The sequence below is a fragment of the Gymnoscopelus microlampas genome, assembly GCF_963454915.1.
Source record: "Gymnoscopelus microlampas genome assembly, chromosome: 11".
In the NCBI taxonomy this organism is placed as follows: domain Eukaryota; kingdom Metazoa; phylum Chordata; class Actinopteri; order Myctophiformes; family Myctophidae; genus Gymnoscopelus; species Gymnoscopelus microlampas.
This window is the reverse complement of record NC_139948.1, coordinates 1,906,727-1,922,401: the sequence shown is the minus strand read 5'-3', so window position 1 is coordinate 1,922,401 and position 15,675 is coordinate 1,906,727. Positions and strand designations below refer to the sequence as shown.

At 40.7% G+C, this 15,675-nt stretch overlaps 2 protein-coding genes across 3 annotated transcripts in view; both read right to left on the bottom strand.

Moving 5' to 3' along the window:
• rgs9a (regulator of G protein signaling 9a) overlaps nucleotides 1-15,675 on the bottom strand; it is a 514,629-nt gene that overhangs the window by 287,527 nt on the left and 211,427 nt on the right. The window lies entirely within an intron of this gene.
• Nucleotides 1-15,675, bottom strand: part of LOC311056403 (interferon-induced very large GTPase 1-like) — a 59,419-nt gene that overhangs the window by 21,178 nt on the left and 22,566 nt on the right. Inside the window, exons 1-2 of one of the 2 annotated variants that reach the window (XM_084072975.1) lie at nucleotides 12,661-12,790; nucleotides 622-683 (exon numbers count right to left, since the gene is read on the bottom strand). The exons of the other annotated variant lie outside the window; for it this stretch is intronic. Coding sequence (XP_083929101.1) covers nucleotides 622-683; nucleotide 12,661 — 63 coding nt within the window. The 5' untranslated portion in view covers nucleotides 12,662-12,790. Of the gene's footprint in view, nucleotides 1-621; nucleotides 684-12,660; nucleotides 12,791-15,675 lie in introns of those variants that run through there. 2 annotated transcript variants of the gene reach the window in all.

The following is a 15,675-nucleotide window of genomic DNA, read 5'->3' as shown; positions in this document are numbered from 1 at the left end:
TTCGAGCACGGCACTCTACTGTACGAGCCACGCCAAGGAAAGTGTCTGTATGTATGTATGTATCAAATCAAATCAAGCTTTATTTATATAGCACGTTTACAAACCGGCAAGCTGAACCAAAGTGCTGTACAGGCAATTCAAATACATCAATGCAAAACGACAGAGCAAGTTCACAAAACATTTCAGAGCAACAAAGGAAGACACTTTAAAAGACAACGTAAAAGAGGGGAGGAGAATATGTATTGGGGATTGGGGGGATCGGATGTGGAGGGGCAGGCTGTTCAAGAGTCGCGCCTGAGTGATGTATGGTCTATGCCGGTATATAGAGAGTTGCAGTAGTCTAGTCTAGATGAGATGAAGGCATGGATAGCCATCTCCAGTTGGTGGCGAGGGAGATAAGGCTTAATCTTGGCCAGAAGCCTTAACTGAAAAAAGCTAGTTTTAACCACAGAGCTGATATGTTGAGTAAATTTGACTGCACTATCAAGGGTTACACCGAGGTTTTGGACAGATGGGTATGGTATGAGTATGCAGTTTGGGAATCCCTGCTCTAGATAAAGAGCAATGAATGTTTAAATTGTAAACTGTGTCACCCTGTACTGAATCAGATTATGCGCTCACCTTGGACAGCTGAGCGTTCACCCAGTTAGTGAAGGTTCTCTTCTGAATCTGCTCCTGTTCCACTGTTGAAAAGAGAGAAAACGTATCAGGTATTGATGTTATATCATATTTGTACACAGGCAAAACAAAAATGAATTCATATTTACACTTGTAATACTGGAGCTTTCACCTGAATTCACTTTTCAGTTTCATGGAAATACCAAGTGACCCTAATGCTTTGAACACCCACAGCCACAGTGTGAGCTGCTAAACCTTCACAAACTCATCTTTAAAAGCTTTATTTACTATAGTTTCCAACTTTTCACCCATGGATGGAAATCAAAAGCCCCTCAAGGTTGACAACCGCTTTTGTTGTCTGAACAAGTGAAAATGTACAACATCAATGAACCATGCACAATAACAGCATTGGACATAAACATCAAAATAAACATAGTACTGAAAATAAATCTTATACAAGAGAATTCAGTCATTTATCAGGAAACTTGCAAATATGTTCACTTTTTGTTCACAAAATAAAATCGGGTCGGGGACACATCCCAAACCGATTTTATTTCGGCACTAAAAGTGTAGTATGTATCGGCCTTTAAAGCTCTACAATCATTCAGGTCAGCCACAGTGTGCTGAGTCTCATGCTTCATGCTTCCTCATCCACATATGCCAATCAGCATGGCACGCACACACACACACACACACACACACACACACACACACACACACACACACACACACACACACACACACACACACACACACACACACACACACACACACACACACACACACACACACACACACACACACACACACGTTAAAAGAGGCTTTACAAATCATACTGTACACTATGTAATAATGGAGAATTTGTATCTTTCTCCGCGTCTTTAAAGCTGCAATCACACTAACAGCGACTGAATCGTCACTGAAGTGTTGCTCAAGCCACACTGTAAATGAAAAGGTTAGGGTTAAATAGCACAAACTGGCTAACGCTGGTTTCCATTGAAAATTACTTGGGAGCATGTCGTTGCTTGTGCAGCATGAGACACACAAAGTCAGTGACCATTTTCTACTTTTCCACTTCAATACTGTAAGGGATCTTTGCAAAGCCCTCTGAGAGGGCCGGTAAGGAGACATGCCTGTGTCCTCACTTATCACTCTGAGACCCACACACACTGCCTGTATTGTAGGTGTTTAGACACAGATCCATCGATCAGCTGAGAGCAGAAAAGCACTACATTGAACCAAACATCCATTTACACACTACAACCTTTTCATCCAACATGTACAGTACACAGCATATTCTGGTTGTCAAGTCAAATGTGTTTGTCACAAAGTGCCCTTGAGCATTTGTATAAAGTGACCTTTATGTTTACTCAAAATTCAATCTATTTAGGAACACAGTTTTACGCAGTATATTTGGGAGCAGAGCACATGATTGTATTCTGTCATCAAAATGCACCAGTATTTCCTTATGAATATGAGTTTATACCAGGGGTCTTCAACGTTTTCAGGCCAAGGACCCCCTAGCTGAGAGAGAGATGAAGCAGGGACCCCCTCTATATTGTATAAAATTGTGTTTCAGATTTAACTTTTTTGGTTTACTTGGTCTGCTCTTTTTTCCCTCCACACCAAACACCTCTTTGCCAAACACCTCTAAAGTTCTCCTCAGAAAAGGGATGCTAGGGTTCAAGTGGTTAAGGTAAAAAAAAATATCACATCACACAAAGATTTGGCAGACCCCCTGTAGTAACTCTGAGGACCCCCTAGGGGTCCCGGACCCCCTGTTGAAGACCCCTGGTTTATGCCCATACAACTGGACACACCTTTCATTAATATCTCACGCTCAGCACATTCAAAGGAAATGAGACTGTGACATGTGATAGTGGGCATATTTCCCTGACACTGTTTGCCATTTGAGCATGTGCACCTATGAAAGCGAAGGAAATCCTCATACTTGCTGTGTTTAAATGACAGTTCAAGGGGAGCTTAGCCTCAATTAAACACTGCTTTCTGTCAACTCTCATTGTGTGCCAGGTTGAAGCAGAAAGGTTGCCTATTTCTGTCATGTCTTGTTCAAGTGAACCGAGAAAAATGTGTGACATTTACGAGTCTCTACACGCCTGCTTAAACAATCACTCTCTGAAGGGGAAACAGTGTTTGATTTGAACTAGTCTTGATTGCTGATAACCAAAATATGACTGACGGCTGAGGCCAAAATAATTATGGAAGCGAATGCATGCCATCATTCAATTTAAATGGCAAAATAAAAAATGCAATTGAAATAAGAGAAAAGCTTTTCAATCTTAAGGAAATTAACATATTTTTTGAAACAAAAATAAATGTAAAATGCAATAGCATTTGCATTTAATCTACAGGTGTGCTCATTCTATGACAGAATTAAATCGATAAATTAAAGATAATTTGATTTGCAATTTTCAAAAAAATACCCGCTAAATAGTGGACAATATCAAAATGAAAATGCAATTTTGAAAATGAAAACGAAATAAGAGAAATGCATTTTAATCTTCAGATAATTGACAAATGTTTTGAGACAAAAATGAATGTATAATCCAATGGCGTTTACATTTAATCTTCAGGTGTGATCATTCTATGACAGAATTAAATGAATATATAAAAGGTCATTTGATTTAACATTTTCAAAAAATGCCCTGCTAAATAATGGACAATAGTAAAATGAAAAGGTTATTTTGAAAATGTAAATTAAATGTAATTATCTTTTGCTTTTTCATTTGGTCATAGAATGAGCACACCTGGAGATGAAATGTAAATGCGATTGAACAATAATAATAATAATAATAATAAGGCTGTAAAGCACTGAGTACTGGTTTCTTTCTTCCCGAAAATGCAATTAGCCACACTTTTGCGCTCACATTAGCCGTGTTTCTGGCTTCCCCCTCCGCTCGCCTCTTTGTTACATCTTGTATGGGTATAGGAGTAAAAGTATTTAGTTCTGGTTCTCAGTCATTTCTATTTTCGTTTTTATAGGTGTTTCTGCAGGCTTTGTATAACATAGTGTAACATCAGTGCATGCAGTGCAGGTGGTTTCAGAGAGTTACTTCTCTGAAACAAGAGTTGTAAGGTCCTATAAATTCATTGTGAAAACATTACAGCAATTCATTGATATAAAAATTAAGAAATGAAACTTTTACTTTTACATTAAGTAATTTTTTTAAAGCATGTACTGTAAAAAAAGAATGACATGAGATCTACTTAAAGAGGCACTATGTAACTTTTTTTAAATTAATAAAATGCAATTTTGTCCAATCTGTATGGTAGAGTATGTTAATCCTACAATAATTCTACCAGCAAGACTCCCTAATCGGGAGATAAGCGACCGTAGGTCACATGTATACAGAAGAGGGCTGTAACGGCGATTGGTTCCTAGTTGTGTGGGCAATGTATAGTTTTGTTTGGTGGTCTAAATGTGGGGTTAGCGGTGTGCAGGCAAGAGCTGTTGGTGTGTGTGTGTGTGGTGTGGGAGAGAGAGTGTGTTTATAGGGGAAAGGAGGGATTGTTTGTGGGGGGCAAGCCCCCGAGTTACGGCATTTTATGTGAGCTGCAGTGGCAGGGGGTCCTCCACTGGGGGCGCCACCACTTTTGCATCCGTTCTGGAGCACCAGGAGTGGGTGGTCCCCGGGAATGCCCCGTGAGCAGCCCCGTTGGGGTGGTCATTTGGTAATTTGTCCACATGTGCTCATTTTTTACACTTGGGGGTCCCCGAGGCAGTTGGGGCTCCCTGGAGCTCCGGGGGTCCTTGGAGGGTGTAGTTTGGCAGGTAAGGAGTGTGTGTGCAAAATCTGGCATGGATCGGGGCAACGGGTGCGGAGATATGAGCAGGGCAAAAGTGTGACGTGTGTGACGGAGTGACGGAGTGACGGACGGACACCTGGAGCAGCTTTCTGTAGTAAGTGCGACCTACGGTCGCAACAAAGCTCTGTAGTGGTGGTGTAGTGGTGGTGAGGCCAAAATTTATCTGAATTTGCACACAGCCATTGACCATTACCATGTGCCCCCCTGGGCCCAGGGGGGCCCAGGGGGCACCGTTGCCTGGTGGGCTAAGCCCCCAACCTAGTAGAGACCTAGCGACGCCTCTGCTCTTCTATTGAGACATTTAGATCGTGTCAAAGGTCATGTCTCACCTAAACACAGGATCTGACATGAATTTTGACTAGATGTGTTAGTATAGGAAATCAAAGGTTGTGCGTATGGAGAACAAGCAAGTCGACTTGTCTCTGTGCCATCTTGTTTTGACAGGGTGAAGTTCGCCGCTGTGCATGTTGGCGTCATCTTGTTTTGACCAGATGACGTTAACGGTTGGGCGTGTGGGTACATATGAAAATGCAGATAACAGCTTCTTATTTGTGACCACATCCTCTGCTCTCATGAGAGCAAAGGATGTGGTCACAAAGAACCACATGCCTTGGTAAATGGCAAATGGTGCATTTATATAACGCTTTTATACAAAGCGCTTTACATAGATTGTGCATTACATTCACCCATTCACACACACTCATACAAGGCACTAACCTGCTCATCGGGAGCAATTAGGGGTTCAACGTCTTGCTCAAGGAGACTTCCACACTAACTCTGGGGGAGCCCGGGACCTAACTGGGAACCTTGCGGTTTCAATCCAGCTGCTCTACCGGCCACTCTCTACCCCTGAGCCACTGCCCCCCTTGCAAACAAATCCTGCCTCTGTGCAACCACCATCTCTGCAGGCATGGATGCCGATTTATGTTGGGTGTGTAGGGTACTCAAAGACAAGTCACACAGACATCAACCAAGTTTTAACCCCCTAATCAGAAATACCTGATGAATATCAGTTGGAATAATTGTATTCGCAATAACATGCTTTTTTGCTTTTTTGACGCATGTCGGCGTCATCTTGTTTTGACAACATGAAGTTAACGGTTGTGTGTGTGGGAACATATTAAAATGCAGATAACAGCTTTTCCTCTGCTGAGAGCAGCGGATGTGGTCACAAATAACCACATGCCTTGGTAAATGGTACATTTATATAGCACTTTTATCCAAAGCGATTTACATAGATTGTGCATTACATTCACCCATTCACCCACACTCATGGCAGAGGAAACCAAGCAAGGCACCAACCTGCTCATCGGGAGCAATTAGGGGTTCAGCGTCTTGCTCAAGGACACTTCGACACTAACTTGAGCCCGAGCCCGGGATAGAACTTGGAACCCTGCGGGTCCCATCCGGCCACTATACCGGCCACTCTGCTACTGAGCCACAGCCCCCTTGCAAACAAACCCTGCCTCTCTGCAACCACCATCTCTGCAGGCATGGATGCCGATTTATGTTGGGTGTGTAGGGTACTCAACAACAAGTCACACACCCACATCCACCAAGTTTTAACCCCTTAATCAGAAATACCTGATGAATGTCAGTTGGAATCATTGTACTCGCAATAACATGCTTTTTTGCTGTAAGTCAAGACAGTGTGCGCGATCACCATTCTGTCCTGTCTCATGCACTGGCTGCTTGCTAATATGCACCTGTCCCAGTAGGTGTGCAAAAGGACCTTTCCACTTCTACATTTGACCGTGTGTATGTCTGTCCATCCGGGTGTCCGGGTGTCCGTCCTTATGTTTGAGCACGGCCTCAACAGCTGCAGCTGATTGCAACACAAAGATGCAACCAGTTACACTAAGTAAACACAAACAGGAGTGCAACTCATGCGCCACTTAAAGACATGCACACACACACACGCGCGCGCAGGCTGGCTTTAGTGCGCGCACGCACGCGCAAACACACACACACACACACACACACACACACACACACACACACACACACACGCACACGTGCGCACGCACACTTTGGAGTAAAAGTACTTAAAATAAAGTCAATACATTGAGTAAAAATACTTTACATTAGTATAAATAATTTAAAGTACCTAAAATTAGTAAAAATAAAAGATGTTATAATGAGTGAAAATACTTAAAACTCATCAAAGTCTGTAAAAAGTAACTCATTTAGGTAAAACCCCTTGAAAGTTACTAAATTGAGTAAAACATACTTGCACACGCACGCACGCACGCACGCACGCACGCACGCACGCACACACACACACACACACACACACACACACACACACACACACACACACACACACACACTAAAATGACCCATCTACAATTTCAGTAAAATACTTTAAGTACTTAAAAGTTACTTCAGTGAGTACACATTTAAAAGTAAATAAATTGAGTAAAAATACTTTTGTTTCTGTGTTTCTGCCGTCATAAAGTTATTTTAGAGCAGTCTTAGGCTAATATTAGGCACGACTCACTTCACACTGGGTGTGATTTTTCAAGTCATACAATTTGATTATTGGCTGATGATGAAACCATAACTGACATTACAGGGAAAGAGTTTGAATGACAGAAATCTGTTCACAATAACACACAATACCAGAGCTTATTATACACACTCAGGTCACATACACTAAACAGAGACAATGGGCCTCATGCAGCAATAAGTTCCTAATGTTTCCTCTTAAATTTCTTCCTAAGTGAATTCCTAAGAGAAGTTGAGTCAGATTCATGAAACGTTCTTAAAAGGCACAATTGTTCGTAACTATGTTCTTGATGATGATGAATCCCAATCCTCGTCACTTGAAGGGGTGTGCCAGTTCATCCTAATTACCATAGGGAGCCGCCCCACCAATCCCCATATAAGGCATGACTGCATGGCTCTGCCTGCAGTCACACCTGTGTGCGATTGCTGCACACAGAAATGACAGGAAATCACACACAGAAATAAAATTGAGAGAATGAAGTAAAGAATACCTAAACTATGGTGGAACACCAGACTCCAAACATAAAAATAAGTAAATTAATAGTTATGTGCAGGTACTTCTGAAGTGAACAGCAAATTATTTAATTTAATTAATTAATGTATTTTATTATTTCTCTCACATTAATCAACATATCACCACTAGACATAAATGAAATTTGCTGAAATTAGCTGTTAAAAATTTTATCCATATTTCATGTTCAGGAGTAGCGTTAGTAGTGGATATAAAACATTTTATTACTGAAAGCTGGTGGGTGGATATGGAGGGTCTTTAAGGTAGCAGCTGCTTGGTATGTAATGGGGTGGAAATAGGGGTGTGGTGGGTGATATGGTGGTGCAAGTAGGGGTGTAGGGGGCTATGTGGGGGGTATGACGGGTGGGTATAGGGGGGCTTTCAGGTAGGAAGGGGACTGGAAAATGGGGGTGTGGCGAATGTCGGGGATATGGGGGTGGGGGTATGGGGGGTGATGAGGGTGGGTTGGGTGGTGGGTTATGGGGTAGATATGGGGCTTGTGCTTCAACTCAACAGGGTCCGTTTGGGTTAGATTGTAATTTCAGACCCGTCTCAAACATTTTCATGTCAAGGACCCCCAAATTGACATGCATTTGGCTGCAGACCCCCACCTGAAAATATTTTCTGCCAGGGAAAATGTTTCAAGATTTATCAAAATGTCTCGAAAATAGCCGATCTACAAGCTCAAAATGGCCAGTAATGGGACGTGTTGTGAGCTTGTAGATCGGCTATTTTCAAACAAAGTATAAAATAGGGTTAAAGTGATTAAACTGTTCTTCGTTTGCTGTGGACCCCCTGAAACTCCCTGAAAGACCCCTGGGGGTCCCCAGACCACACTTTGAGAACCACTGCTCTAAAGATATGATAAAAATATTATTGTAATTTAAATCCTATATTATACAACTGTAGAATTGAAGAAACTTCGAGAATTAATTATTTTTGCACAAATATGTCACACTCAAAACTCAAAGGTCAGCCTAAGAGTGCTCATCAGTGTGTGTAGATTCTGTTCTTACCTGAGAACAGATCACAGCTAAGAAAACATTGGAGTATACCAAAATCTTCTTAAAAACCTCTTAAATGGGTATAAGAAAAAAAAATCCTCTTAAGAAAGTGTGCGTAGATTCTGTTCTTACCTAAGAACAGATCACAGCTAAGAAAACATTGGAGAATACCAACATCTTCTTAAAAACTATCTTAAGTGGGTTTAAGAAGAAATTTCCTCTTAAGTACCGTTGCTGAATGAGGCCCAATGTTCTGTTTTCTATGTCAACTGTATGTATGCAGAATGAGCATGTAAGGTATTGACAGATGTTACTTATAATCTGGTGAAGAAATATGTGTAATCACGGTAATCAAAACGCCCTTCATAACAGTTACTATGAATTGAATTATTATTATTATTTTTAGAACAGATGGCCTCAGTTTAAAGTTATCTCCATGTCCTAATCTTTGAAGCTGAATATTATTGTATCTTGACAAAAAAGGTCACAGTTGATGGTCCTGGATCTGAGAATTTGTACCAAATAGATGTTATTTATCACCAAAGTACATTAAGAACTGGAATATAATTTATGTGATCTGAGTGCAGCTTTGTCAGAGAGAAAATGATAATATTTTGAGAAACTGGGGTTCACGCTGGTCCCGAGGAAGACTAAGTGGCGGCCCCAGAGCTGTGGAACAATCTCCCCCCACATCAGATCTGCAAAGTCCATCGAGATTTTTAAGTGCTTATTAAAAACCTTACCTCACCTTTTCTCTCTGGCTTTTAACAACATCCACTCCTATCCAATTTTAACTCCTATCTAACTCCTACCTTCTGTGTACATAGGTGTAAATGTACAATCTCGCTCTGTATCTGTGTCTCCTATATGCATGTATGTTATGTGTTTTATACATGTTGTGTGTTTTTGTTCTTTGATTTGATGTATTGCTTTGCTTTTACCTGTGCAGCACCTTGGTCAACTAATGTTGTTTGAAAATGTGCTCTATAAATACAGTTTGGTTGATTGATTGATTGATTGATTGATTGATTGATTGATTGATTGATTGATTGATTGATTGATTGATTGATAAGCTAGTAACTCCCATCATGATTACTGACATCGACTATGCAGACTATGCCACTGGCACACTGGCTTAAGTGTGTGAAAGGTTTTTTATTTTAAAATTAAAAAAAGGTTTAGTCAGTTAAATTAAGTCCATTCACATCTATATGCAAATTACATAAACTTCATTCAAACTGATAACTCTGACTGGGGAGGGAGTGTGGGAGATAGGTGGGTTATTGCGTCTAATGATCATTACATCCTGATGTGAAAGAAAATATTTCTAAAGAAAAAACAAATAAACGTTATGTATAGCCTATCAAAATCATTTGGAAATAATATATATATTTTTATTTTATTTTATATATTTTTCTAAAAAGTAAAGTAAAGTACTTTCATAATTTAGTAACTAGTAAAGTAACTAGTTACTGCTTACGTTTGGAGCAGTAACTAGTAACTATAACTTTTTAAAAGTAACTTGCCCAACACTGCTTGTGATGTTACCATGTAAATCAGTGGTTCTCAAACGTTGTTGTGCCAAGGACCCCCAAATTGATATATATATATATGGCCACGGATCCCCATCTGAAAATGTTTTGTGCCAAGGACTTCCAGAAGCAAAGATTTAAGTAAAAAATGTCCACTTAAAAATATATATATATTCAAAGATTTGCACAAATGTTAACGATTTAAAAAAAATAGCAGATCTACATGCTCATAGTGTGGTATGAAGTGACGTACTGTATATATGTATTTCTGTTGTATATCTGCTATTTTTGAATAACCAAAGTATAAAATATGGTTAAAGTGGTTACAATGAGTGTGACATAAACTACTTTTGCTGGAGACCCCTGGTACCCTTCTGAGGACCCCTGGGGGTCCCCGCCTCCCGGACCCCACTTTGAGAACCAATGATGTAAATGATGGAGGTAGTCTGACGTGTTTATAACTAGGACACCTACTGTACCAGAATCCGACATACTTTATTTACTTCACTTCCATGACAACCAAACATTAAACACTGAACAATTATTGCAAGCTATGACACTGTTGGTTGCACCTTTTTATGGATGTGCACTCTTCAACTTTATTAACCCATTTGGCCACGGACCCCCGTCTCAAAATATTTTTTCCAGGGACCCCCAACAGCAAAGATTTGAGGAAAAAAAATGCTCGATTTAAAAATATATATAATCTTTTTTATATATATATATTATAATTATATTATATTTTTAAGGCGAACATCTTTAACTCAAATCTTTGCTTCTGGGTGTCCCTGGAACAACATATTTTGAGATGGGGGGTCATATAATTTTGGGGGTCCGCCTTGAAATGAAAATGTTTGAGAACCACTGATATGGCAACATGTTTTTCAGAAAAAGGTTAGGATTTAGAAGACATTTGTAGAATCGGCCTCAGGTCTTCATCGGTTAATTTGTTTCCCTTAATTTGGCAACAGGGGGTGGTGTGATGGTCCGTGCTCGTGTTCTGAACTGCGTTGCCGGTGTGAACCTAGCCATTCTACAAAAGGCCATCGAAGGGCAGAGGAGCTTCTTCAAAGATAGAGAGAGTAAAATGGCCGATGGTCAACCACCTGCCGATGACCCTACTTGACCAGGATGTGTAAAGCTTTTCAGGTCTTAAGTGGGTCTAAACCTATGCACTAAAACACAGTGGTGTATGATATCAACCCCATTATGTGATTTCAAAAGAGCATTAGTCTCTCAAGCCAGACAGTCTCTTTCACAATCTTCGAATGCTATAGAGTCTGTAATTCCGCCTCATAAAAGTTGAGAACAGGAAGCTGGCATCTGCTCTTCAGATCAGAAGGGTATTTGAAGAATCCGCTTAATTTACAACTCATTTCCAGAGCTTTGGAAATATAGACTGTTAGGCAGAAGCATTTAAAAATTGCGGGAGCCATTTTTCAAGTGCCAAGAGACTAAAAGTATGTGGGTGTCAAAGGAAAATAAACTGTTTCCTCCCTTCACTCCTATCAAAACTAATTGTGTCTCTTTATTCATCCCTTTGAAGCCCCAAATCACTGCATACATATGAATTTAATGTTTGGTCAAAAGAACAGTGATGGCATACATTATTAACCTGGAATCCAGACTCGCTAGGTTCGTTTTTTACTCACTTAAAAAAAACACACCGAACGTAGCAATCAGTCTGGATTCCAGGCTAATACATTATGCACCATGTTGCATTTTTCAAGGCACATGTCAGCAGTTTAAATGTATCCACAGCACTGCTCCATATTGTATTGAAAGCCATTTAAATACCAGCTACAATACCACAAAATCCAATATTTTTCAAAGGCCCTGCATGGATGTGAGTTGCACATTTTTTGCTTATCATGAATTAAGACCATAGAAATCATGATTACAACCAATATTGTATTGACAGTATCATTAAAATGGCAATGGCTCTTTTTGTACCCTGAACTATATATTTCTTTTAACAGCATAACCATGTTTTCAGATATTATATGATGTTACAGAGCACACCTTCATCCTGACATACTGGTGGTGAATGTCAAGTGTTTGAAATGGGTCATAAGAACATTTACTAGGTTTATTTAAGACATGACATACTGTATGCTATTGTTTATGGGAGCTGTTTGTATGCTGTGTCTCCCAAAACACAAATCTAAGGTTTATTTTGAATACTTGTGCTACATACTACATGTGCATCACTTTAGAGGCATCTAAACCCACTCCCACCTCACATCAAAGCCGCCCCCACTCTTGCCGTGTTCAAAGCCTCCCTCAAAACCCACCTTTTCAGACTTGCTTTCCCTGCCTAACCCAAACCAAATCTCCCTTTCTTCTTCTTAGTCTTAGCTTATTGTTTTTAGCCTTTTAACGTTTTTCATTTTTTTGGGCTCTAATACAATAGTTTTTAAGCTGTTTAGTAAAGCGACTTTGGGTACGAGAAGAGCGCTATAGCTATAAGTCTGATGTATTATCATTATTATTATTATTTTATTATTATTATTATGAATGCATGCGCGCACGCACGCACGCACGCACGCACGCACGCACGCACGCACGCACACACACACACACACACACACACACACACACACACACACACACACTCTCACACACTCTCTCTCACTCCTTAGGGGGAGGAAAAACTCACTTGCTGATGCCGGAGACCATACCGGAGACCTTCTGGTTGGGGTTGATGGAGGTTGAGGTGGAGGAGAAGAAGAAGCTCTTGCTACTGCTGATCGTCTGTCTTCCTCGACCTCTGGCTCACACACTCTGTCTCTCTCTCTTCACACTCTCGCTGGTCCGTCTCAAACTCTAAACACACACACACTCCCTTCCTGGAAAAAGTGGAGCTTCTGGTCTCTGGTAACCCCTCCCCTATACCGAGACTAAATCTTCGTTAGCTGTCCACAGCAGTGAAAGGCCTACACAGTGGTGGAAAAAGTACTGGCACTTTTTACTCCACTACAATTACTGGAAAGCTTTAGTTACTAGTTACTTTACAGATTTAGATTATTATTAAAAAACATTCATTAACCACGCACTTCAACCCCATATACAGCTCTATAAACTAAAGTGTTCAAGTCATTGTAGTGGAGTAAAAAGCACGCACGCACACACACACACACACACACACACACACACACACACACACACACACACACACACACACACACACACACAGCAACACAACTGCTGAATGAGATTGCACTTCCTCTTTGATTGAACTTTCTTAGGATTAGCCACACATTGTGCTCTGGCTTGAGTTGCATAACCTGGAGACCAAAACTTGTACTCTTTTTCTTTTATAACATTACTACATTTAAAATAAGATGTTTTGGTATGTATCCTGTATCATAATATACAGTAACTTTACATGTCTGGCATTTGTAACAAACCAAGCAATTTGACAATGTAAAATTCATCATGATTTAAATTGACATGCTGCTTCAATAGACATCCATGGGACATACATGCATTACGAAGCGCTGACAGACCAATATGGCGGCCACGTTGACGCATCGCCCCTATAAACAGAAGCAGCCAGTATGGTATCTATATATCTATGGGTTACACCTCTGTGACAATGGCAGATGTCGCCATGAGTTGGCATACCCTTAACTATGTAGAATAACGTAAGTGAGACTCTCACTCGACATCTTCTATTGGATTAAGAGTGGAGTTATGGCTCTCAGTACAAGTGGATAGGGTTGGATTTTCTGGGGGTAATGGCGAGAGTGGGGGTCCATACCACGGTGTTTGAGAATGGGGGTCCGGGAGTTTGCATGTTCTCCTGTGTCTCCTAGTAGTTAATACCCTCACAAAAACATGTAGTAATCCTGGTTGCTATACCGCCTCCCCCATGACAGCCGGGGCGCCTGATGGAGGGGAAGGGAACTGGTTGGAATAACGCGTTCCTTCCACGCGCTACGTCCAACCAGGGAAACTCTCCCCTGTCAGGTGACAAGAAGGTCAGTTGGCTCTCATGCACTGAAGGAAGCATGAGCTCAGCCCTGGCCTCCCTGGCTGTGGGGGACTGGTGTAGCGCTGGTGTAGGGCTGGTGTAGCGCCCAGGATCACTTAGGAAGTTGGCACTGGGTGAAAAAAATGGATTACAAAAATCGTGGGATAAAAATTTAAAAAAAAAAGAGAATGGGGGTCCATGCCTCTGCTTTTGATAACCCCCCCCCGCCCATTTTATGGCCGGTGGATTTATGTTTTAGCCCTGCTAATGGTCAGACTGTATTAAATGCACACATTTCCTTTTAGGAAATGTAGACTGTTTGATATTTATGTTTGAAAATGAATGGAATGGAACCCCCTCGCCTCTGGAACAGTCCCAGAAATCCTGGGCTTGCACCACCTATGGGTGATTTTATAATGACTTGTAAGGTCAAGTATCATAATGTTTCATCATTGCTGGACACTCATAGACATTTGTTTTAGAATTGGTGTATTATAATTGCCATTTGCCATTGTTGTAATACTTTTCCATAGTTATAATAACATTATAATGTATTATAATCACTGTTATAATTCATTATAAAGTGATTATAAGCAGTGGTGCAGTGCTCATTCTTTTGAGCAGGAGCACGTGCGTACCAGTGAGAGTGCGTCTACCTGGCGTTATCGATCAAAAACAAACCATTCACACCTCAAAGCATACAAAAGCTGCCGAGTGTCAACAGCATGAATTAACATAGGAATGAAAAACGCTGATGGAGGCCTGAGTAGCCGAAACACGTCCGGTTGTCAGACTGCTGCTGCGCTACATAATACAATTCACAGGTAACTGAACTATAATTATTAATCCATTTAATTTATAGAACCCATGTTTGTAGTAAAGGGTATTACATCCCCAACAATGTACTGCATAATAATGTAAGTTTAATTATTTTTTCTTATTCAAGGTATTGGAATTTTGTCATTTTAGGGGCAAGGCCACTTGGCCTTTGGTGTTGTCAATTTTTTTCACAAAAGCCAAATGCCAGGCCAGGAAGGCCATCAAATAAAACAAGATTGTAGTCCATTGACAGAATTAATACAATTTAAGGGTTAAGAATGATTTTAAATGTAATATGTAGACTATCTGCAGTGAAATAAATAAATGATGGTATTTAATTACAATCTGATCCATGCTCAGCCCTGCCCCAATCAAAGTTACTGGATTCGTTTAAAGATGGGGACTCAGGGGAGTTAAGAATTCAGAATCTCAACAAAAGACACTGGAAAGAAAGAGAGGAGAGTGGTACAGTCAGCTGGGGCATTAAGGCCACTGGGGCCTTAGGGCCTGCCATTTTTTTGAGGGGCAAAAGGCGAAACTGAGGAGCAACGACTGCCATGGCCTTCGTGGCCTCCCTGAATTTCCTGCCCTGGTCATGCCTAATTTCTGCATATTTTCTCTTTAATGTTAAGTTGATGTTATTTCTGTTGCTAAAGGTAACTGTTGCTATTACTGCTATACACGATGGCCCTCATTTATCAATGGAACGTAGAAACCAGCTTACATTCGAGCCCAGGAATCATCTTACAGACGGGGCTCATGTGCAATTTATCAAGCAGGTGTACACTGTAAATCACAGCGTACCAATGGACGGACCGTGTGTTCATAAATATAACGGCTGCAACCGACCGTTAATGCAATGGCACCCCGTTAATGCAA